This window comes from Octopus sinensis, linkage group LG3 (assembly GCF_006345805.1).
Source record: "Octopus sinensis linkage group LG3, ASM634580v1, whole genome shotgun sequence".
In the NCBI taxonomy this organism is placed as follows: Eukaryota; Metazoa; Mollusca; class Cephalopoda; order Octopoda; family Octopodidae; genus Octopus; species Octopus sinensis.
The window spans coordinates 119,046,823-119,063,777 of NC_042999.1; the positions used below are offsets into that span (position 1 = coordinate 119,046,823).

The following is a 16,955-nucleotide window of genomic DNA, read 5'->3' on the forward strand; positions in this document are numbered from 1 at the left end:
TGCGTAACTGATACTTATTTTATCAACTTCGAAAGGATACAAGGCAAAGCTGACCTCAGCGAAGTCTGAACTCAGAACAAGAAAATGGATGAAATACCTATTTCTTTACTACCCACAAGGAGCTGAACACAAAGAGTACAAACAAGGACGGACAAATGGATTAAGTCGATTATATCGACTCCAGTGTGTAACTGGTAATTATTTAATCGACCCCGAAAGGATGAAAGACAAAATCGACCTCGGCGGAATTTGAACTCAGAACGTAATGGCAGACAAAATGCTGCTAAGAATTTCGCCTGGCTTGCTAACAATTCTGACAGCTCACCACCTTAGACATTCTTAATAATAAAAAAAACTGTTGCCTTTGAATTATAGTTCTACAATTAGGCATATCATCTGAGAAAATTTGATTAGGCAAAGCCATCTGTTGAGCATGGAAATTTGTAATACAAAGAGTTAAAGTTAAATACTGTATTGTGTTGTTGATGACAATGTTTAGTCCTAACAGTCAGGCCTAGTCAAACAGGCCATCATTACATTTTTCTGGGGATTGTTTATTATACGTTATCCAATGTGTAAGTAAGGTGTGATATGAGGTGATTTGGTTGTTGTTTATAACAAAGTGTGTGTAGACGAATGCTTCTGAAACAATCTAATATGGCATACTAACAGTTTTTTATTTTTTTATCCAATGTGCCAGGAACAGGTAATATTTCTTAGTAATATCAATTTGTACCAGAAACAATATATATCTATATATATAAAACTCTAGTTGTGTGAGTGTCTGTCCCCTTCGATTTAGATTCCTAACTCCTCTCACATTTTGCGGTGCAGTTTAACCAAATTCGGATATCTTATAGTCGTGATTCATATCGAGCCCGTCTGACTATTATCGCGCGTCAACGATGAGTCTACGATTTTAAAAATAATTTAACATCATTTTTTATTCCATTTTAATGCATAAAATGCATCGTATGTCGATGGCGGCGGAGTTGGCGTCCACGCTCACAGCTGCACCTGTTTGCTTCTCCCCCTTCCCTCCCTCGTGAAGCTATGGGGAAGGGAGTGTAAAGAAATCAACGTCGTAATGCGTTGTGAAGGAAACCAGCGTTCTTTTAGAACAACGACTTCATGGCTTGAAGACACCAAAACAAAAATGGCTAAGAAAGCCCGAATTTATAAGGGAAGTAACTCTCTAAAAATGCTTATATAGTTATTTCCCTTACAAATCCGAGCAACGCCGGGCGATACTGCTAGTAATGAATATAATAAAAGTTGACATTCTTTTTTTATCTTATATTTATTTTGTAAACAAATAATACAATATTGCTTAAACGGATAAGTTGCTTACTGCAGTGCGTAAGTCGAAATTACTGAAATTATGCTATTGTTTCTTTCTTTTCTGGAAACTCGCCGCGTACCGGCAGCTGATGGCTCGCAGACCGGCGCAGGTTCACGGACTCCACCACTTTGAGTGCTCCTGGTGTAGACAACTGACGAAAGTTAAACTGTTTAGTCTAAATGCATAAAAAAAAAAAAAATCTAATCTAAGGGAGGTAACACATATCTTTCGATTTAGATTTGTGGTCTAAGGGGAGTAATTAAAAATGTATATTATTAGAGTAGCTTGACCTTGCAAGTTTTAAAACATTGGATCACTTGACTGCTATTGCACAACTTCTAATCTTGACAATTCTAAATCTCAGGTTTTATATATCTAAAAGAATCCTACACCTCATTAAAGAAATTGTTTTCATTTTGAGAACTTTTATTTGCATCTAAAAATAACGGAAAGGACAATCTTTTGTTTGCATGGATAACCTTTAATGATGATGATGTTCGTAAATTTGTTCGTGTGCCGTGAAAAGATCTAGAATTTATCGTTTTGAACTGATCTTGGAAGTAAAAGACTTTTGGTATTACAGTTTCAGAGCTGTTTGTTCCGTTATGTTTGTATATATATATGTGTTGTTATACAGAAAAGCTCAATAGAAAACATTAATATGTGTGTATGTGTGTGTGTGTCATGTGGAATGTTATAAATTGCCATTATAACAGACGTTAGGAGAAGAATGAAAAGAAAACGCAATTTTCTGAGCAAAAATTTACGACAGCTTTTCACTGAGTTAATTTATCAGAAATTCTCACCGTTTCCGGATATTAAAACTTCACTCAATATAATACTTTCATGTACATCATAAAAAGTATCGATTTTATTCATCTGACTTAAACAGTTTTAGTAGTGAATTGTTGTTTGTAGTCATATAAAAATTTTGGATGAAAATGTATGGGGGAAATAACAAATAAATAAAATATTTCAAAAAATTATTTAGACTGGAGTTGCATCCCTTTAATCTTTTATACTGCGCATGTTAAGCAGGAAGCGGAAATTAAAGGGTTCTTTACCATGTTGATTTGTGTATGTTTCACTTGTTTTGTCTGCTGTTTCAATCTCATCGTTAATTAGCTTATAATTTAGATGAATTGCTGGCGTAGTTTACACACGGGGAATGACTTTACTGAATCAACTTGACATCTATATACCATTTGAATTTATACGGAAATGTGTGGAGAGCAGCCACGAAGGCCGCCCTGTTTTGTGGTCGGGTTCCATCAATGACATCGTGGCTTCGGACAAGACGTCAGATCATCTCTTATCTCATCCGATGTCTTCTGGTAATAAGATCGTTTTGTTCTTTTATACATCCCTAGAGTTATGTTTACCCATGTCTCGCTAAATTTTTACCATCTCTCCCTTTTTTCTTCTCTGGGTGTTTTAATTAAGTAAAACATTTTCTTATAATTAAAGTGTCAAATTATATCGAGATGACGTTTTCCTAAACCATTGCGCCCCGCTGACTTTGTCCTCTCAACTTTAAGAAAAATGAATGTTTATTAATGAAATTTCTTATAAATACCTTTCAGTCGGTGCAGATTACAATTATATTGTTATTTGTTGTGTAAAGAGTTTTTTAGGGATGGAGTGAAGTTTTTCTAAAAATAAAAAAAAAGAGCGATCTGGCATATCTACACTATTGTGCCCCACCTCTCGCTTTTGTTTCCTCATAACTTCTAGAAAAATGGATATTTCTTAAATGAAATTTTCAACAAATATGCTTCATATGGTGTAGATTTCGATTGTCTAGAAATTCGTGAACAACGTTTTCCTTTCTGTTGGGAGAAGAGTTTTGGAAAATTCACTCGAGTAAGCTTTCGTCATAACTTTCAGAAAAATGGATATTTTTAAATGAAATTTTCTACAAATACCTCTCAAAGTGTGTAGATTGCGTGTCTATCTGAATTAAATATGAAAAGCAAACAAACAAGCAAATTGGTGCGCTCCCACACATACATATTGACGCACATCTTATCTACAAAATGGGATTTAAAATTTCGAAAAAAATTGAGCTGCGTGCGAGTATGTATGTTTACGTGCTCACCATTTTTCTATTCACATCAGCTTAGAAAATTTCATTAAAAATATCGATTTTTATGAAAGTTATGAGGAAACAAAGCTGGCACATGAATTTTCTGAAACCCTTCTTTCAAACCACCCAGAATTATTTTTTTCACAACAAATTTCGATATAATCGGAATATATACAATCTGAAGAATATTTGTTGAAAATTTCTTTCAAAAATATTCATTTTTCAAGAAGTCATGAGGAAACAAAGTCAGGGGTGGGGGGCACACTTGTGTATGTATACTGATCATTCTCATAATGATTTCAATTTAATGTGGAAGTCTACTTGAATATCTATTAAATAAAAAATGTTAAGGATTATAAATGGATTTAGTTCTATTACAAATTTATCCAGTAATCAATATTTTCAGAAAAGATCATTAAAAGTTTGTCTTTGATAAAGGATCTGGAAGTTTATTCATCTTATTCTTTTGAAGAAATATAAATAGAGTAACATTGACATGAAAAAAACTTTTCATTTGAAAAAGTTCATTAAAGATAGTTTACAACAGTAAAATGTAAGGAGATGGCAGAATGAAAGAAAACCAGTGAATAAATAATCAAAATATAATTATGTACATGTATACTCCCTCAATTACATATCACTCCAGATTATACTGGTGTTACTCCATAAGAGTTTGAGTCACTTCCAAACACTGACAGCAAATGTTTGCGATGTTGAAATACTGGAGCCAGGACATTTCATTAGAGTCCTGCCTACTTCTGTGAGGCAGGATACCAATGAAATTAAAACCTTCTGTGTCAGTTGTCCAGTATCCCTTCAAAGCGTTATATGCCAGAAATTCAAACATGTAATTTAATGATAAATAATTGTACTTTAATACCTTATTTCATTCAGTAGCAGTACCCAACTCACCCAACTCCACATCTGTCTTGTGAAGGACATGTGATTAAGTTAAAATTGCTTCAGTTTATAAAATAGTTGAAAAATTATGTGAGGATATGTGTCCTGGGGATTGCCCTTACATCCTAAACTGGTGCTGTTGATGCAGCTGATGGCTTATTGTCAAGTAAAACAGACAAAGATTAGAAACCAGTGAATAGCAGTTTGGAGGTTGAAGAATTATAAAAAAATCTGTTTAACCATTTAGCATTTAACCTGGCCATATTCAGCCCAAATATTTTACCTGTTTTATGTTCAAATCAATCAGATCTGGCCTCTCACACCTAGCTTACAATGTCATTCTAAAACTAAACCATCATCATCATCATTTAGCATCCACTTTCCATGCTAGCATGGGTTGGATGGTTCAACTGGGGTCTGGGAAGCCAGAAGGCTGCACCAGGCCCAGTCTGATCTGGCAATGTTTCTACGGCTGGATGCCCATCTTCAAAATTTCAAAGCTGTGAGATAATATATGACCAAGTTTTAAAAATGTGAATACATAAGCATTACACTTGACAGAGTAATAATCTGAATACTAAAGTGTCAAACAAGAAGTGCGATATACAGAAGGCAATACTCCAAAGTGGCCTTGACTGAGATAAGAAACAGATTCTCCTAGAGTGAAAACGAAAAACTGATGCATCAAGTTAGATTTAGTACACAGCTTGTTAGTTTTATTGGGACAGAAAAGAAAATACAGTATGCAAGTGAGTTAGTAATTGTGGTGGTATGTTGGTGAATGATGCTTATCAGGTACTAGTTGCCCTTTATTTTGAATGTGGTTTATGAAGTTCATGACAAGCAGTTGTGCGACCCTAGATATATGAGTAACATGTTCCAAATATTTAGCATCAAAATGTTACAAGGGTAACAAAATTTCAGTTTAATTACTTAACAAAAAATTTTAAATGTGTATTCCAGTCATTGGCAACCTATGGCTTGTAGGATTTTCTAAAAGGTATACCTAACAAAAAGTTACTTGCAATTTTCTTTACAATGCAGCCTACATGATGATGAGCCATGTCTCATGCTGCCTGCTTCTCACAAATGGTTACCCATGCTTGGTTTATTCCATGTTTCAGTAGAAGTGACAGTGTATGAGTTGTTAATCTACAATAAGAAGAGTGAGAGAGAGAGAGAGAAAGAGATAATTGAGCGTTAAGGATAGATTGCGAATTGGAAAGAGCAACATTGAAGCAATCTGGCGCATAACAGAAAGGAAGTCTCTGCATATAACTGACTATAAAAAGAAATTAATGAAAAAGATCAAATCGTCACTTTTGATATTTTAGAAGTGAAGGCAGTAGGTTAATATTTTGTAAGGTGAGGAAGAGGTTAAGATTCCTTAGCTTGTCTCAGTCAATCTACATTCTTTATTAAGAGAGAATAATTGTTTAGTGATCACAGGTGCTTGGGTTGGGCCACATTGTGAAGGAGATTTTAAAGTTCAACAATGATAAAGAAAACTGAAGTGTTTAGCACTAATATCTAGTTGTTTACAAAATTAATGCAAATGATATCACTTAGCAAAAAAGACTTTGGGTTTGGTTCATGCAACCTACATTTGAATTCTCTCTGTTTTGTCTTTTAAAAAATAGGTTTCAAATTTTTGTTAGGGGCATTTCAGATTCTGAATCTCAAAACAAATTTTATTCTCATTTGTTTTGTAATGGATAATGTTGGAGCTTTTTTGGGTGCACCTAAAGAGATAGATCATGTTGAGTTGGCAGCACAAAACGGTCAAATGGAATGCAATATTATAAAATGGAGCTCATAATGACATTTGATAATGTTATCATTTTAACCATATTTCTTATATCCGTCTTCAATAATTTGTATTTGTCTAACATATATTCTGGATGAGTTTATTGTTATTACTTTTTTCTTTTTTTGCAATCTGAAAATATTACAAAAGTATTTTTAATATTTTTGCATATTTAAAATCTATGTATTTGCATGTTATTCCTTTTGTTTTTATAGTAGGGTTTGCCATTTTATTGTCCACTTTTCTATGCTTGCATATGTTAGACAGAATTCTAGTTAGACAGATAGATTTTCGGTGGCTGGATGTCCTTCCTGTCACCCTTGTTTCCAAGAAGAAGAATATTTCCTTTGGTCAGGCATGTTTTAGCAGAAGATTAGAAATGAAAGATACCGCTTATATGATTATCATACATGCTTACAGTTTTCGTGTTTCGTCAAGACAAGGAGAGAGAGAGAGAGAAAGAGAGACATGCACACATATATATGACAAGCTTCTTTCAATTTCTATCTACCAAATTCACTCACAAAGCTTCAGCTGGCACAGTGCTATAGAAGATATATCCTTGTGGCACCACACAGTTAGGTTGAACTTTAAATCTGTGAAAAAAACATGTAGTTTAACAGGGTTGGATGTAGTGCAGGATCCAAAACTCTCACAGAACACAATGTATCATTAAAAAGTGTGGGTACCAAGTTCCAGATTCATTACATCTATTGTGTTTTTACTTTTAGGCAAGGTACATAATTCTGTTTAGCACTGATGTAGGCTAATGCTTCATAACCACTTAACAATTCAAATATAAATGCAAAGGGTAACACTTTGTCTGAACAAGTAGGAGAAACGAAAACACCGGATATAAAATTAGATATGAAATAAAAGGTGTTTGAAAGTTTGAAAGTATTTACTTATTTATGATAAGTAGTTAATCTTAATTAACTTGATAACTTACTTGATTATTTTAGGAATCTTATCAAGCAAACATGTAATGTTTTTTTTTTTTACTTATCAATGCAACTGCTCTACAGTCTTAGTAAAATAGAATATTTTTGATTAATGTAAACCTTAAGATATTTCCTTAACTGATTTTGTGTCACGATTTAGGGTCTGTGGGATTAGTTGTTTGAAGTCAATCGATATAAGGAAAATGATCATGTAAGAAAGCAAAATAAACTTCTTGCTGAACAGGATTGAATGTGTGTGTATGTGCCATGTATATAACATATATATGTATATACTAGCTTAAAAGCTGCCCAATAGGGTAGCTTTTAAGCTAGCTCCTGTGGTGGGCTCTTCATTTGGCCTTGGGTCCAACAATGATACTTCATGCATTGAGTACATATTAAATTTTATTTAACTTGACCAATACTTTTCAAGCAATGAACTATTTTCATCAAAACAATGATATAATTTGCTGACTTTAAACTTACTGCAAAGCTTCAAAATAAACGTTTGTTGTCTTCCCATTTAGTGGGTCAGTAAAATTTTTTTTCTGTCTAGCCTTTCTTTCTCTCTCTCTCTTTCTGTTGATTGTTTTCAACCATCACCAGCACCACCACAACTGCCATTCACACAACATTCAGACTTCTGACACCACCACTATCAATACCTTTGACTTCGCTGCCTCCCCCTCTACCACTTGCACGACTGTCTTTCACATCGCTTACTCTCACCATTGCCCATGACTGCTTCAGCTACCATCATCACCGTTGCCCCTGCCTCTATCACAAATACAGCTCATACTATTACTATCACCAGATTACCATCATAACCATCAGTCTACTACTGGTGTCAGTGAATAGTGAGAGAGGTGGGTCGAATTGTGACGCACTGACACACAAAAATGAGTTTTCGCATTATTGCATTAGATTTATGCATACACACACACCCACGCACTTATATATATATATAAAGCTGAAGTTGTCTGTGTACAGCAGGTTTGGTAGCCATCAACTAACACTATCTCCTCCAAGATCCTGTAGCGCAAGTTGACCAAAATTGAGAGTATGATAGAAGAAGGGTTGCTCTTCTTTCCATAGAAGAAAAAATTCAAATCGGACCAAAAATTATTTACATCAAAAAGGTGCTTTTTTTCAATGAAAATCACAATTTTTTATGATTTTTTGACTGCTGTGTCACCATTTTTCGGTGTATTTCAACCAGAAAAATGTTCACGTAAAGAGAATGATAAGCTACATAATGCATAATTTTTACTTTTCATAAATTCTAATTCTAAAGGGTCGAAACAAACCCGAGCAACACCGGGTGATACTGCTAGTATATATATATATATATATATATATATATAATGTGTGTGTGTTTGTATATATCTATATATAGAGAGTTATACATATATTTTTTTTTTTTTTTTTCTCTCTAGTTTCAGCTCAGAGCTGTGGCCATGCTGATGTACATATTTATAATATTTATACTTACACATGCACACATACTTATATAAATGTATTTATGTATACATAGACGTACATACACTTAGATACTTATGTTTATATACACGTATATTCATGCACAAAAACACATCTATATTTATATAAATGTGTGTATATACACACACACACATATATACATATATATATATAGATAGATAGATAGATATAGATATATGTGTATACATACATATATATATATATATATTGACTATTTACCAACATAATGTGGCTGTCTTGGAGGGGATGATTGTTAACTGTTGTTTTGCCCCGGGAAATCTTGTTTCCAGCTAAACAATAGTAACAGTCATCCCTTCTAGGACACCCACATTATGTTGGCAAATAATCTTTACTTTAAAGAACTGTTACTAAATATCTCTGTTCGAGAGATTTAGAAATTTGTGCGTGTGTGTGTGTATATATATATATATATACAATCATTATTTAATGCCCATTGTCCATGGGTTGGATGGCTTGACCAGAGCTGGCATGCTGGGGAGCTGCACTAGACTCCAGTCTGATTTGGCATATACATATAGGTAGATAGATATAATTCTGTGTAAAGTACTTTTGTAGTGGAGATCAGGGCATCCAACCATAATGTATTGCTTTAGTTGTACTCGTTTACATACTAAATGTTACATCAACCATTATGTGATAAGATCTTATAGTACAGTGTCCATTTGTCATATTGCCAAGTATCATTTGACAGATCTGTCTAGTCTGTGCCAACTTAGAAAATAGACATTGAAATGGTAATGACAATGATAGAAAGTGTATAAGTTACAGAAAATCAGAAAGAAATATTTGAGAAATGATTTGCTCTTTCCTTTGTTTTTTTTCTTTTAAATATTAATACTGAAGATATCTTTGTACTGGAGTCTTTCTTATAACATAAATAGAATTCCACTCAAATATTTCTTGGAGTGTATTTTGTCATATCACCACAAGATCATTCTCCTGATCTTAGAAGGACACACACTTTAGCATGACATGCCATAATTCTTATCAGTGTTAAGGAGGTGAGCTGGTGAAATTGTTAACATTCCAGGCAAAATGCTTAGTAGCAATATCATCTGTCTTCATGTTCTGTGTTCAGATTCTGTCATGGTTGACTTAGCCTTTCATTCCTTCAGGAGTTGATAAAAAGAGTACCAGTTGAGCACTGGGGTTGATGTTGTCAACTTACCCTGTCGTTTGAACTTTCTGGCCTGGCCTTGAGCCAAAATTTGAAATCAGTATTAAGTTCTTATCAATATGAAGGTGGTGAGAGTCCTTAAGCATACCAGGCAAAATGCTTAATGGCATTCATCTGTCTTTACATTTTGAGTTCAAATTCTGCTGAGGTGAACTTTGCCTTTCATTCTTTCAGAGGTGATAAAATAAGTACCAATTAAGCTCTGGAGTTGATGTAATCAGTTAATCCACCATCCTAAAATTGCTGTCCTTGTGCTATGTTGCTTGGACTTGGTTTACTTTCGCCCCCCCCCTCCCCCACCATATTTTCTTGCAAAAAATGACAAGCTAGACAACATATATATAAGTATCTTATGTAAACAATGGGCTTTAACATATTTGAATAGTGAAAGCGTAGCAAAATATCTGGAGAAATAGCTATGACAGTTGTTCTGACTGTTTACTCACTGGATTACTGACTATATCAGAAGCAACATAAATTTATGATTCGTATTGGTAGAAAACAAGGGAGATAATCTTGCTCTTTTGACTGCATAAGTGGAATGGTGTTTTCTGATATGCACTATGTGTATTTACCAGATATATTAGAATAAATATTGTAGTAAGAAGCTTGTCATCATTTCACAAAAAAAAAAAATAAATAAATGGAGTGGCTATGTGGTAAGAAGCTTGCTTCTCAACCAGATGGTTCCAGGTTCGGTCCAACTGTGTGGCACCTTGGGCAAGTGTCTTCTGCTATAGCCTTGGGCCGATCAAAGCCTTGTGAATAGATTTGGTAGACAGAAGCTGAAAGAAGCTCGTCCTGTATGTATGTATGGATGGATGCATGCATGCATGTATTTGCATCTGTATTTGTACCCCCACCATTACTTGACAACTGATGTTGGTGTGTTTACATCCCTGTAAATTAGCAGTTCAGCAAAAGAGACTGATAGAATAAGTACTAGGCTTACAAAGAATAAGTCCTGTGGTGTTCCAGCATGGCTGCAATCAAATGACTGAAACAAGTAAAAGAAATACAAGAAAAATATTCATAGGCGCAGGAGTGGCTGTGTGGTAAGTAGCTTGCTAACCAACCACATGGTTCCGGGTTCAGTCCCACTGCGTGGCATCTTGGGCAAGTGTCTTCTGCTATAGCCCCGGGCCGACCAATGCCTTGTGAGTTGATTTGGTAGACGGAAACTGAAAGAAGCCTGTTGTATATATGTATGTATGTGTTTGTGTTTGTCCCCCTAGCATTGCTTGACAACCGACCCTGGTGTGTTTACGTCCCCGTCACTAAGCGGTTCAGCAAAAGAGACCGATAGAATAAGTACTGGGCTTACAAAGAATAAATCCCCGGGTTGATTTGCTCGACTAGAAGCGGTGCTCCAGCATGGCGGCAGTCAAATGACTGAAACAAGTAAAAGAGTAAAAGAGAGTAAGAGTATAAACCCACAACAAGAATCTTCTATTTAAAACAATATTCCACAAACTAGAGAAGCATTTTTTTGCCTTGAAGCTCTTCCAGTATCTTTTCTACTCTAGGCACAGGGCCCGAAATTTTTGGGGAGGGGCCCAGTTGATTAGATCCACCTCCAGTATGCACCTGGTACTTAATTTATCGACCCCAAGAGGATGAAAGGCAAAGTTGGCCTCGGTAGAATTTGAACTCAGAACGTAAAGACAGACAAAATGCCACTAAGCATTTTGCTCGGTGTGCTAACATTTCTGCCAGCTCACCGCCTTTTATTGCTACCAATAACTTGTAAGAACAATAGATTAACCAGCAACAAGAAAATTACTCTCTGAGGCACAAGTCTGGGTAAGGTTGTTTATGGAAGACCAGCAGTTGCCCAAGCATGACAGTCTCCCCTCTCCGTGACACTGATGTTATTCAAGGGAAAGGCAGAGGCTGATGCAGCTTGGACACCAGTGATGTCACAACCCATTTCTACAGCAGAGGGAACTGGAGCAACACAAATTAAAGTGTCTTGCTCAAGAACACATCAGCCTAATCTGGGAATTGAACTCACTACCTCATGGTTATGAGCTTGACACTCTAACCACTGAGCCATGTGCCTTCACTATATATATACTCTCTTTTTTTTTTCTTTTTACTTGTTTCAGTCATTTGACTGCGGCCATGCTGGAGCACCGCCTTTAGTCGAGCAAATCGACCCCGGCACTTATTCTTTGTAAGCCCAGTACTTATTCTATTGGTCTCTTTTGCCGAACCGCTAAGTTACGGGGACGTAAACACACCAGCATCGGTTGTCAAGCAATGCTAGGGGAACAAACACAGACACACAAACATATTCGCACACACTTATATATATATACATATATACGACAGGCTTCTTTCAGTTTCCGTCTACCAAATCCACTCACAAGGCATTGGTCAGCCCGGGGCTATAGCAGAAGGCACGTGCCCAAGATGCCACGCAGTGGGACTGAACCCGGAACCATGTGGTTGGTTAGCAAGCTACATATATATATATATATGTATTATTTGTTTCAATTATTTGACTATGATCATGCTGGAATACTGCCATAAGTTGAGCAAATTGACCGCAGGACTTATTCTTTGTAAGCCTAGTACTTATTTTATAGGTCTCTTTTGCCGAACTGCTAAGTTACCAGGATGTAAACACACCAGCATCAGTTGTCAAGTGATGTTAGGGGGACAAACACACACACATATATATACGACAGGCTTCTTTCAGTTTCCATCTGCCAAATCCACTCACAAGGCTTTGGTCAGCCTGAGGCTGTAGTAGAAGACACTCACCCAAGGTGCCATGCAGTGGGACTGAACCAAGAACGATGTGGTTGGTAAGCAAGCTACTTACCACACAGCCACTCCTATACACACACACATATATATGCATGCACACATACATCCATACATGCATTGATGTTGAAATTCCAATGAAGGAACTTTGGATCTGGGTTAGAAACCAGCTCTTTCTCTATTGGCAAAAAATCTTGAAATAAAACTGAACAATGACATACATATTCAAGCAGTTATGGCTGTGTGAATACAGAGTTTGCTTCATTACCATGTGATTTTAAGTTCTCAGTCATTGTTTGATAGCCTAGACTAGCATCTTTTACTCAAAACTCAGACCATCCAACCAGTAGTGTCTTCTACTATAGCCCCAAACTGATCAAAGACTTGAAAATGGGTTTGGTCGATGGAAACTTAAGGAAACCTATTCTATGTGTGTGTATGTGTGCATTACTATCTCCTGGACTTCATGTGATAGTTGTAATATGTCTGTTTATGGGGAACATTACCCTGCTTGAAAACAAGTGCAGGTTGGTGATTGGAAGGGCACCTAGTTGTAGAAAATTTTCCTTGGCAAGTTCCGCCCAACTTATTCAAGCATGGAAAAGTGGATATTAAATACTGATGATGATGATTTAAACATGTATGATTATACTTTCATTATTTTTTTCTATCTTCCTTTCTTAGAACCTAAAGAAGATGACTCTAATATTGACATCATGCAAACTGCAAAAGTCCAGACTGCAAAAGGTTCTGAAAATATGCTACAGATGTCATTTTCAGAAATACAGCTACAGGTCATGGAAGGTCGGTGTGGTTTCTGTTTAAGCAATGTTACTCAGAATAAAACTGCTTCATCACTTCAAATCTGTCCGTCATCAAACCTGAATAAGCAATTAGATTCTGAACCTTATATAGTTAAACTATCCAAATTATCACCCACTTCTACAGTGACCTCCCTTATTAATTACGTTGCATCTTTGAATGATTCTGGAAACTCTTGTGATCTAAACAATGGTGCTGGCATCACTGAAACACCTCCTGTAAATTCACTTGACTCTGAAAATTCAGAAGATTTACAGAAATTAGTTACGCTAAATCAGTCAAGTGAGCAAGAAGAAACAGAGAAAGCAGATCATTCTGATGCATCTTTAAGCAAGATATCTTCACAAGATCTTCAAGCGTCATCATTGTCCCCACTGAAAACATCTTCAAAAGTTCTTCACAATGAAGAAATTAATGAAAGTAGTTCATTTTATGAGTTACCTCAGCAAGTTTCTCAAAGTACATTTTTGAATTGTTCCGTAAGTGAGACAAATGCAGAAGTGCTGCACAATGTGAGAACAACTGCCGATGATCTAAAAAAAAATTTGGTTTCCACGGAAACAGAAGTCTGTGATTCTTTCATCGAAGCTCAAAACTTGGTTGTGAAACCTCACAAGAAACGAGGCCGCAAACCAAAACAGATGCCAAATAAGGCAGAGTGTAATCAAAATAAGAGTGAGTGTGATCCAAAAGAAGCTCATTTGGTGACTCGTCAATCAAAACGCATTATGTTACGTGGAGCGAAACATTTAGCTAATCAAGGAAAGAAGGGTAGCAATGTTGTTGCCTCTGAAATCCCCAAGTCAAAAGTTATTGACGTATCTAGTAATATTATGCAACCTTTAGAAAGTACAGCTGTAGAAAATATTACAACCTCAGGAAAGAGTACAGAACATATACAAGCTGATGATGTAACAGGATCAAATCTTTCAACAACAGCAGCCATATATGATAAACTTGAGCTTATTTCCAGCAAACAGAAGAACGATACAGGCAGTGGCAAAATGCACAAACCAGGACGTAGGAAAAGGAATAATGTGCGTGTCGTTCAATGTCGTTATTGCCAAAAAATGTTCTGTGACTACACTGGTGTGGATGAACATGTGAAGAAATTTCATGCAGATGAGTCTGATTTCTCTGAATATGTAACTGAGCTGAAGAAACTAAAAGTAGTCAAGTGTAGTAAGTGTGACGCTACTCTTCAGAACCGATATTTGCTCCAAGACCATGAAGACCGTGTTCATTTCCAAGTTGATTCTCAAATATGTAGCCAATGTGGCAAGTCTTACAAGAATTTGAAAAGCCTCCGGAATCATGTGCATTCTGTTCATTATGTCAAAGGAAAATCTAACTTATGCCATTTGTGTCCTGCTAAATTCAAGTGGGCTGCCACTCTCAAGCAGCACATTCAAGAGATCCATGAAGGAATCCGCCAATTCTCTTGTCCAACATGTAAAAAAGAATTTTATAGGAAATCTCAACTAAATCGTCACAAAAGAATTCACGGTTCAGATATATCTAAGATGATTGTCTGCAAACAGTGTAATAAAAGCTTTTGGTTTGAGAACAATTATATTCGACACATGCGAATTCTTCATCAGCCTCAAAAGGAACTGTTTCACTGTTCTTACTGTGGGAAAGGGTTTAGTCAAAAGGCAAGTATGGTTGCACATGTTCAGTTATTACATTTTAATTTATACACTTTCACTTGCAAAATCTGTAATATGGGTTTCACTAGATCCAAAACGTTGCGAGCTCACATGACACAAGTTCATAATGATACTGATTTTGTTGTGACAAATTCTCAGCGCAACCGATTCAAATATAACCGAACTGCCGAAGATCTCCTTTATTGTACATATTGTAAGACAGGCTTTTACTACAAAGCCAAACTTGTTGAGCATATACATCAGGAACACTTATCATACTTCCCTCATCGTTGCAATAAATGTAAGCAAGGTTTCCTTGAAAAGAAATTTCTTGAAAACCACCTTAAGAAAGCACACAATATTGATGAAAGTATAAATTCAGAGATGGATACGTCTAATGAACAACCTGCTGAAGATATACCTGAAGAACTCCCTAAAGATGACATTAATTCTTCTGAAGAGTGCTGTGAAGAATTACTGCCAGCTGCAGAGGGTAGCAATTACGATGTACCAACAGCACCGTTATTAGTAGAGGTGTCGAATGTAGACAATACAATACATTATTTGATTCAGCATACTGACCAGGAACATGACTCTGAGAATAACCAACAAGTGATTGAGAACATTGCTAGCCTATTATTGGTTGCTGAACAAGCATCTAATAAGGAATCTTTACCAATGGTTAATATGCAGAACCAAACGGAATTCTTTCAACAGCTGCAATACAATGATACATTTCAAAACTGATCACCTGTTGACATTTAGATATCACAGGTAATTTCAGGGACTTCACCAACAGTTTTATAAAATATATACTAATATATATATTGTGTTTGTTGTTATTTCTTATATTACTTTTTCACTGGAAGAAATATTTGCATTTTAAGTTTCTTAAACTCTCTCTCTCTCTCTCTCCCCACCCATTTTTACTTCGGTTTGTTTCTTTATTGCTGCCACTTCAGATTTTCCATTTCTTTTATCTTTTATATTTTCTTTTGTCTTCCCTCTTATCTTGTCAGATTCCATTATTAAATCTCAGTTGTTACAACAAATCCTGATGTCTCAGTTATTCATAATGCAGAGAAATGCTTTAATGCCATTAAGCAATGAAGTGAGAAATCTGTGTAAAAGTTTTGACTCTCAGGGGATTTCCATATATATTACAAAAAGTCATATTGCCAACAAGCCACACTCGGAGATGTACATAGCAAATTACTTTCTTTACTTGAGTTAAATGCTGACAATGACCACAACTGTTTTCATTTTATTAATTTTTAATATATAAATTGTGTTGGTAAGAGCTGTATAACTGTTGCAAGTAGTTATGTCCCTTATATCTTGCAGTAACATAGCATCTATGGTAGCTAGCAATATATATCTTGAATTAAATGATACTGCTTGGAACATTATCACATCAGTTTAGTCTATTTGGAACTGTTTCTCAACCATTTTATATCTATAGACGCCTTGTATTCCTTTCTTACTTATATGTATCCCTGTAGCCAGTCAGTGTTTTAAAAATTCATGATATATTTTTATAATTAAATATTGTATTAAAAAAGCACAATTGTAAAAATATTTTGTGTATTGTTGAAGTATAAGCAAATTTTAACTACAAAATCTTATGTGGACCCCAGTTGAGAACTCCTAATTTAACCCTTTAGCATTTAGACCAGCCATATCAGGTTAAAATATTTCACCTGTTTTATGTTGAAACTGGCCAGATCCAGATCCAGCTTTTCACGCCAATCTTATAACATCATTCATCATTTTAAAACTAAAGAATCACATTATTGAAGTCTCAAAGCTATGACATAATTCAGGATTAATTCAAAACAATATAAATAAACATTATATTTGACTGAGTAATCTGAATGCCAATGGGTTAAAATTTATTAGTTATAGATTCAAAATCATTAAGATAGTTAAACCATACAA

General features: G+C 35.5%; 1 protein-coding gene across 1 annotated transcript; it reads left to right on the top strand.

Moving 5' to 3' along the window:
- Positions 1-2,365: 2,365 nt before the first annotated feature.
- Positions 2,366-15,840, top strand: LOC115209680 (zinc finger protein 287-like). Its single transcript, XM_029778156.2, has 2 exons — positions 2,366-2,676; positions 13,231-15,840. The coding sequence occupies exons 1-2, from the start codon at positions 2,511-2,513 to the stop codon at positions 15,762-15,764; spliced, it is 2,700 nt and encodes an 899-aa protein (XP_029634016.1). The 5' UTR covers positions 2,366-2,510; the 3' UTR covers positions 15,765-15,840.
- The last annotated feature ends 1,115 nt before the right edge of the window (positions 15,841-16,955 follow it).

Coding starts and splice junctions, on each gene's coding strand:
- LOC115209680 (XM_029778156.2), top strand. CDS start 2,511: ATGACTTTACTGAATCAACTTGACATCTATATACCATTTGAATTTATA. Junction 2,677..13,230: donor ATCTCATCCGATGTCTTCTG/GTAATAAGATCG, acceptor TTCCTTTCTTAG/AACCTAAAGAAGATGACTCT.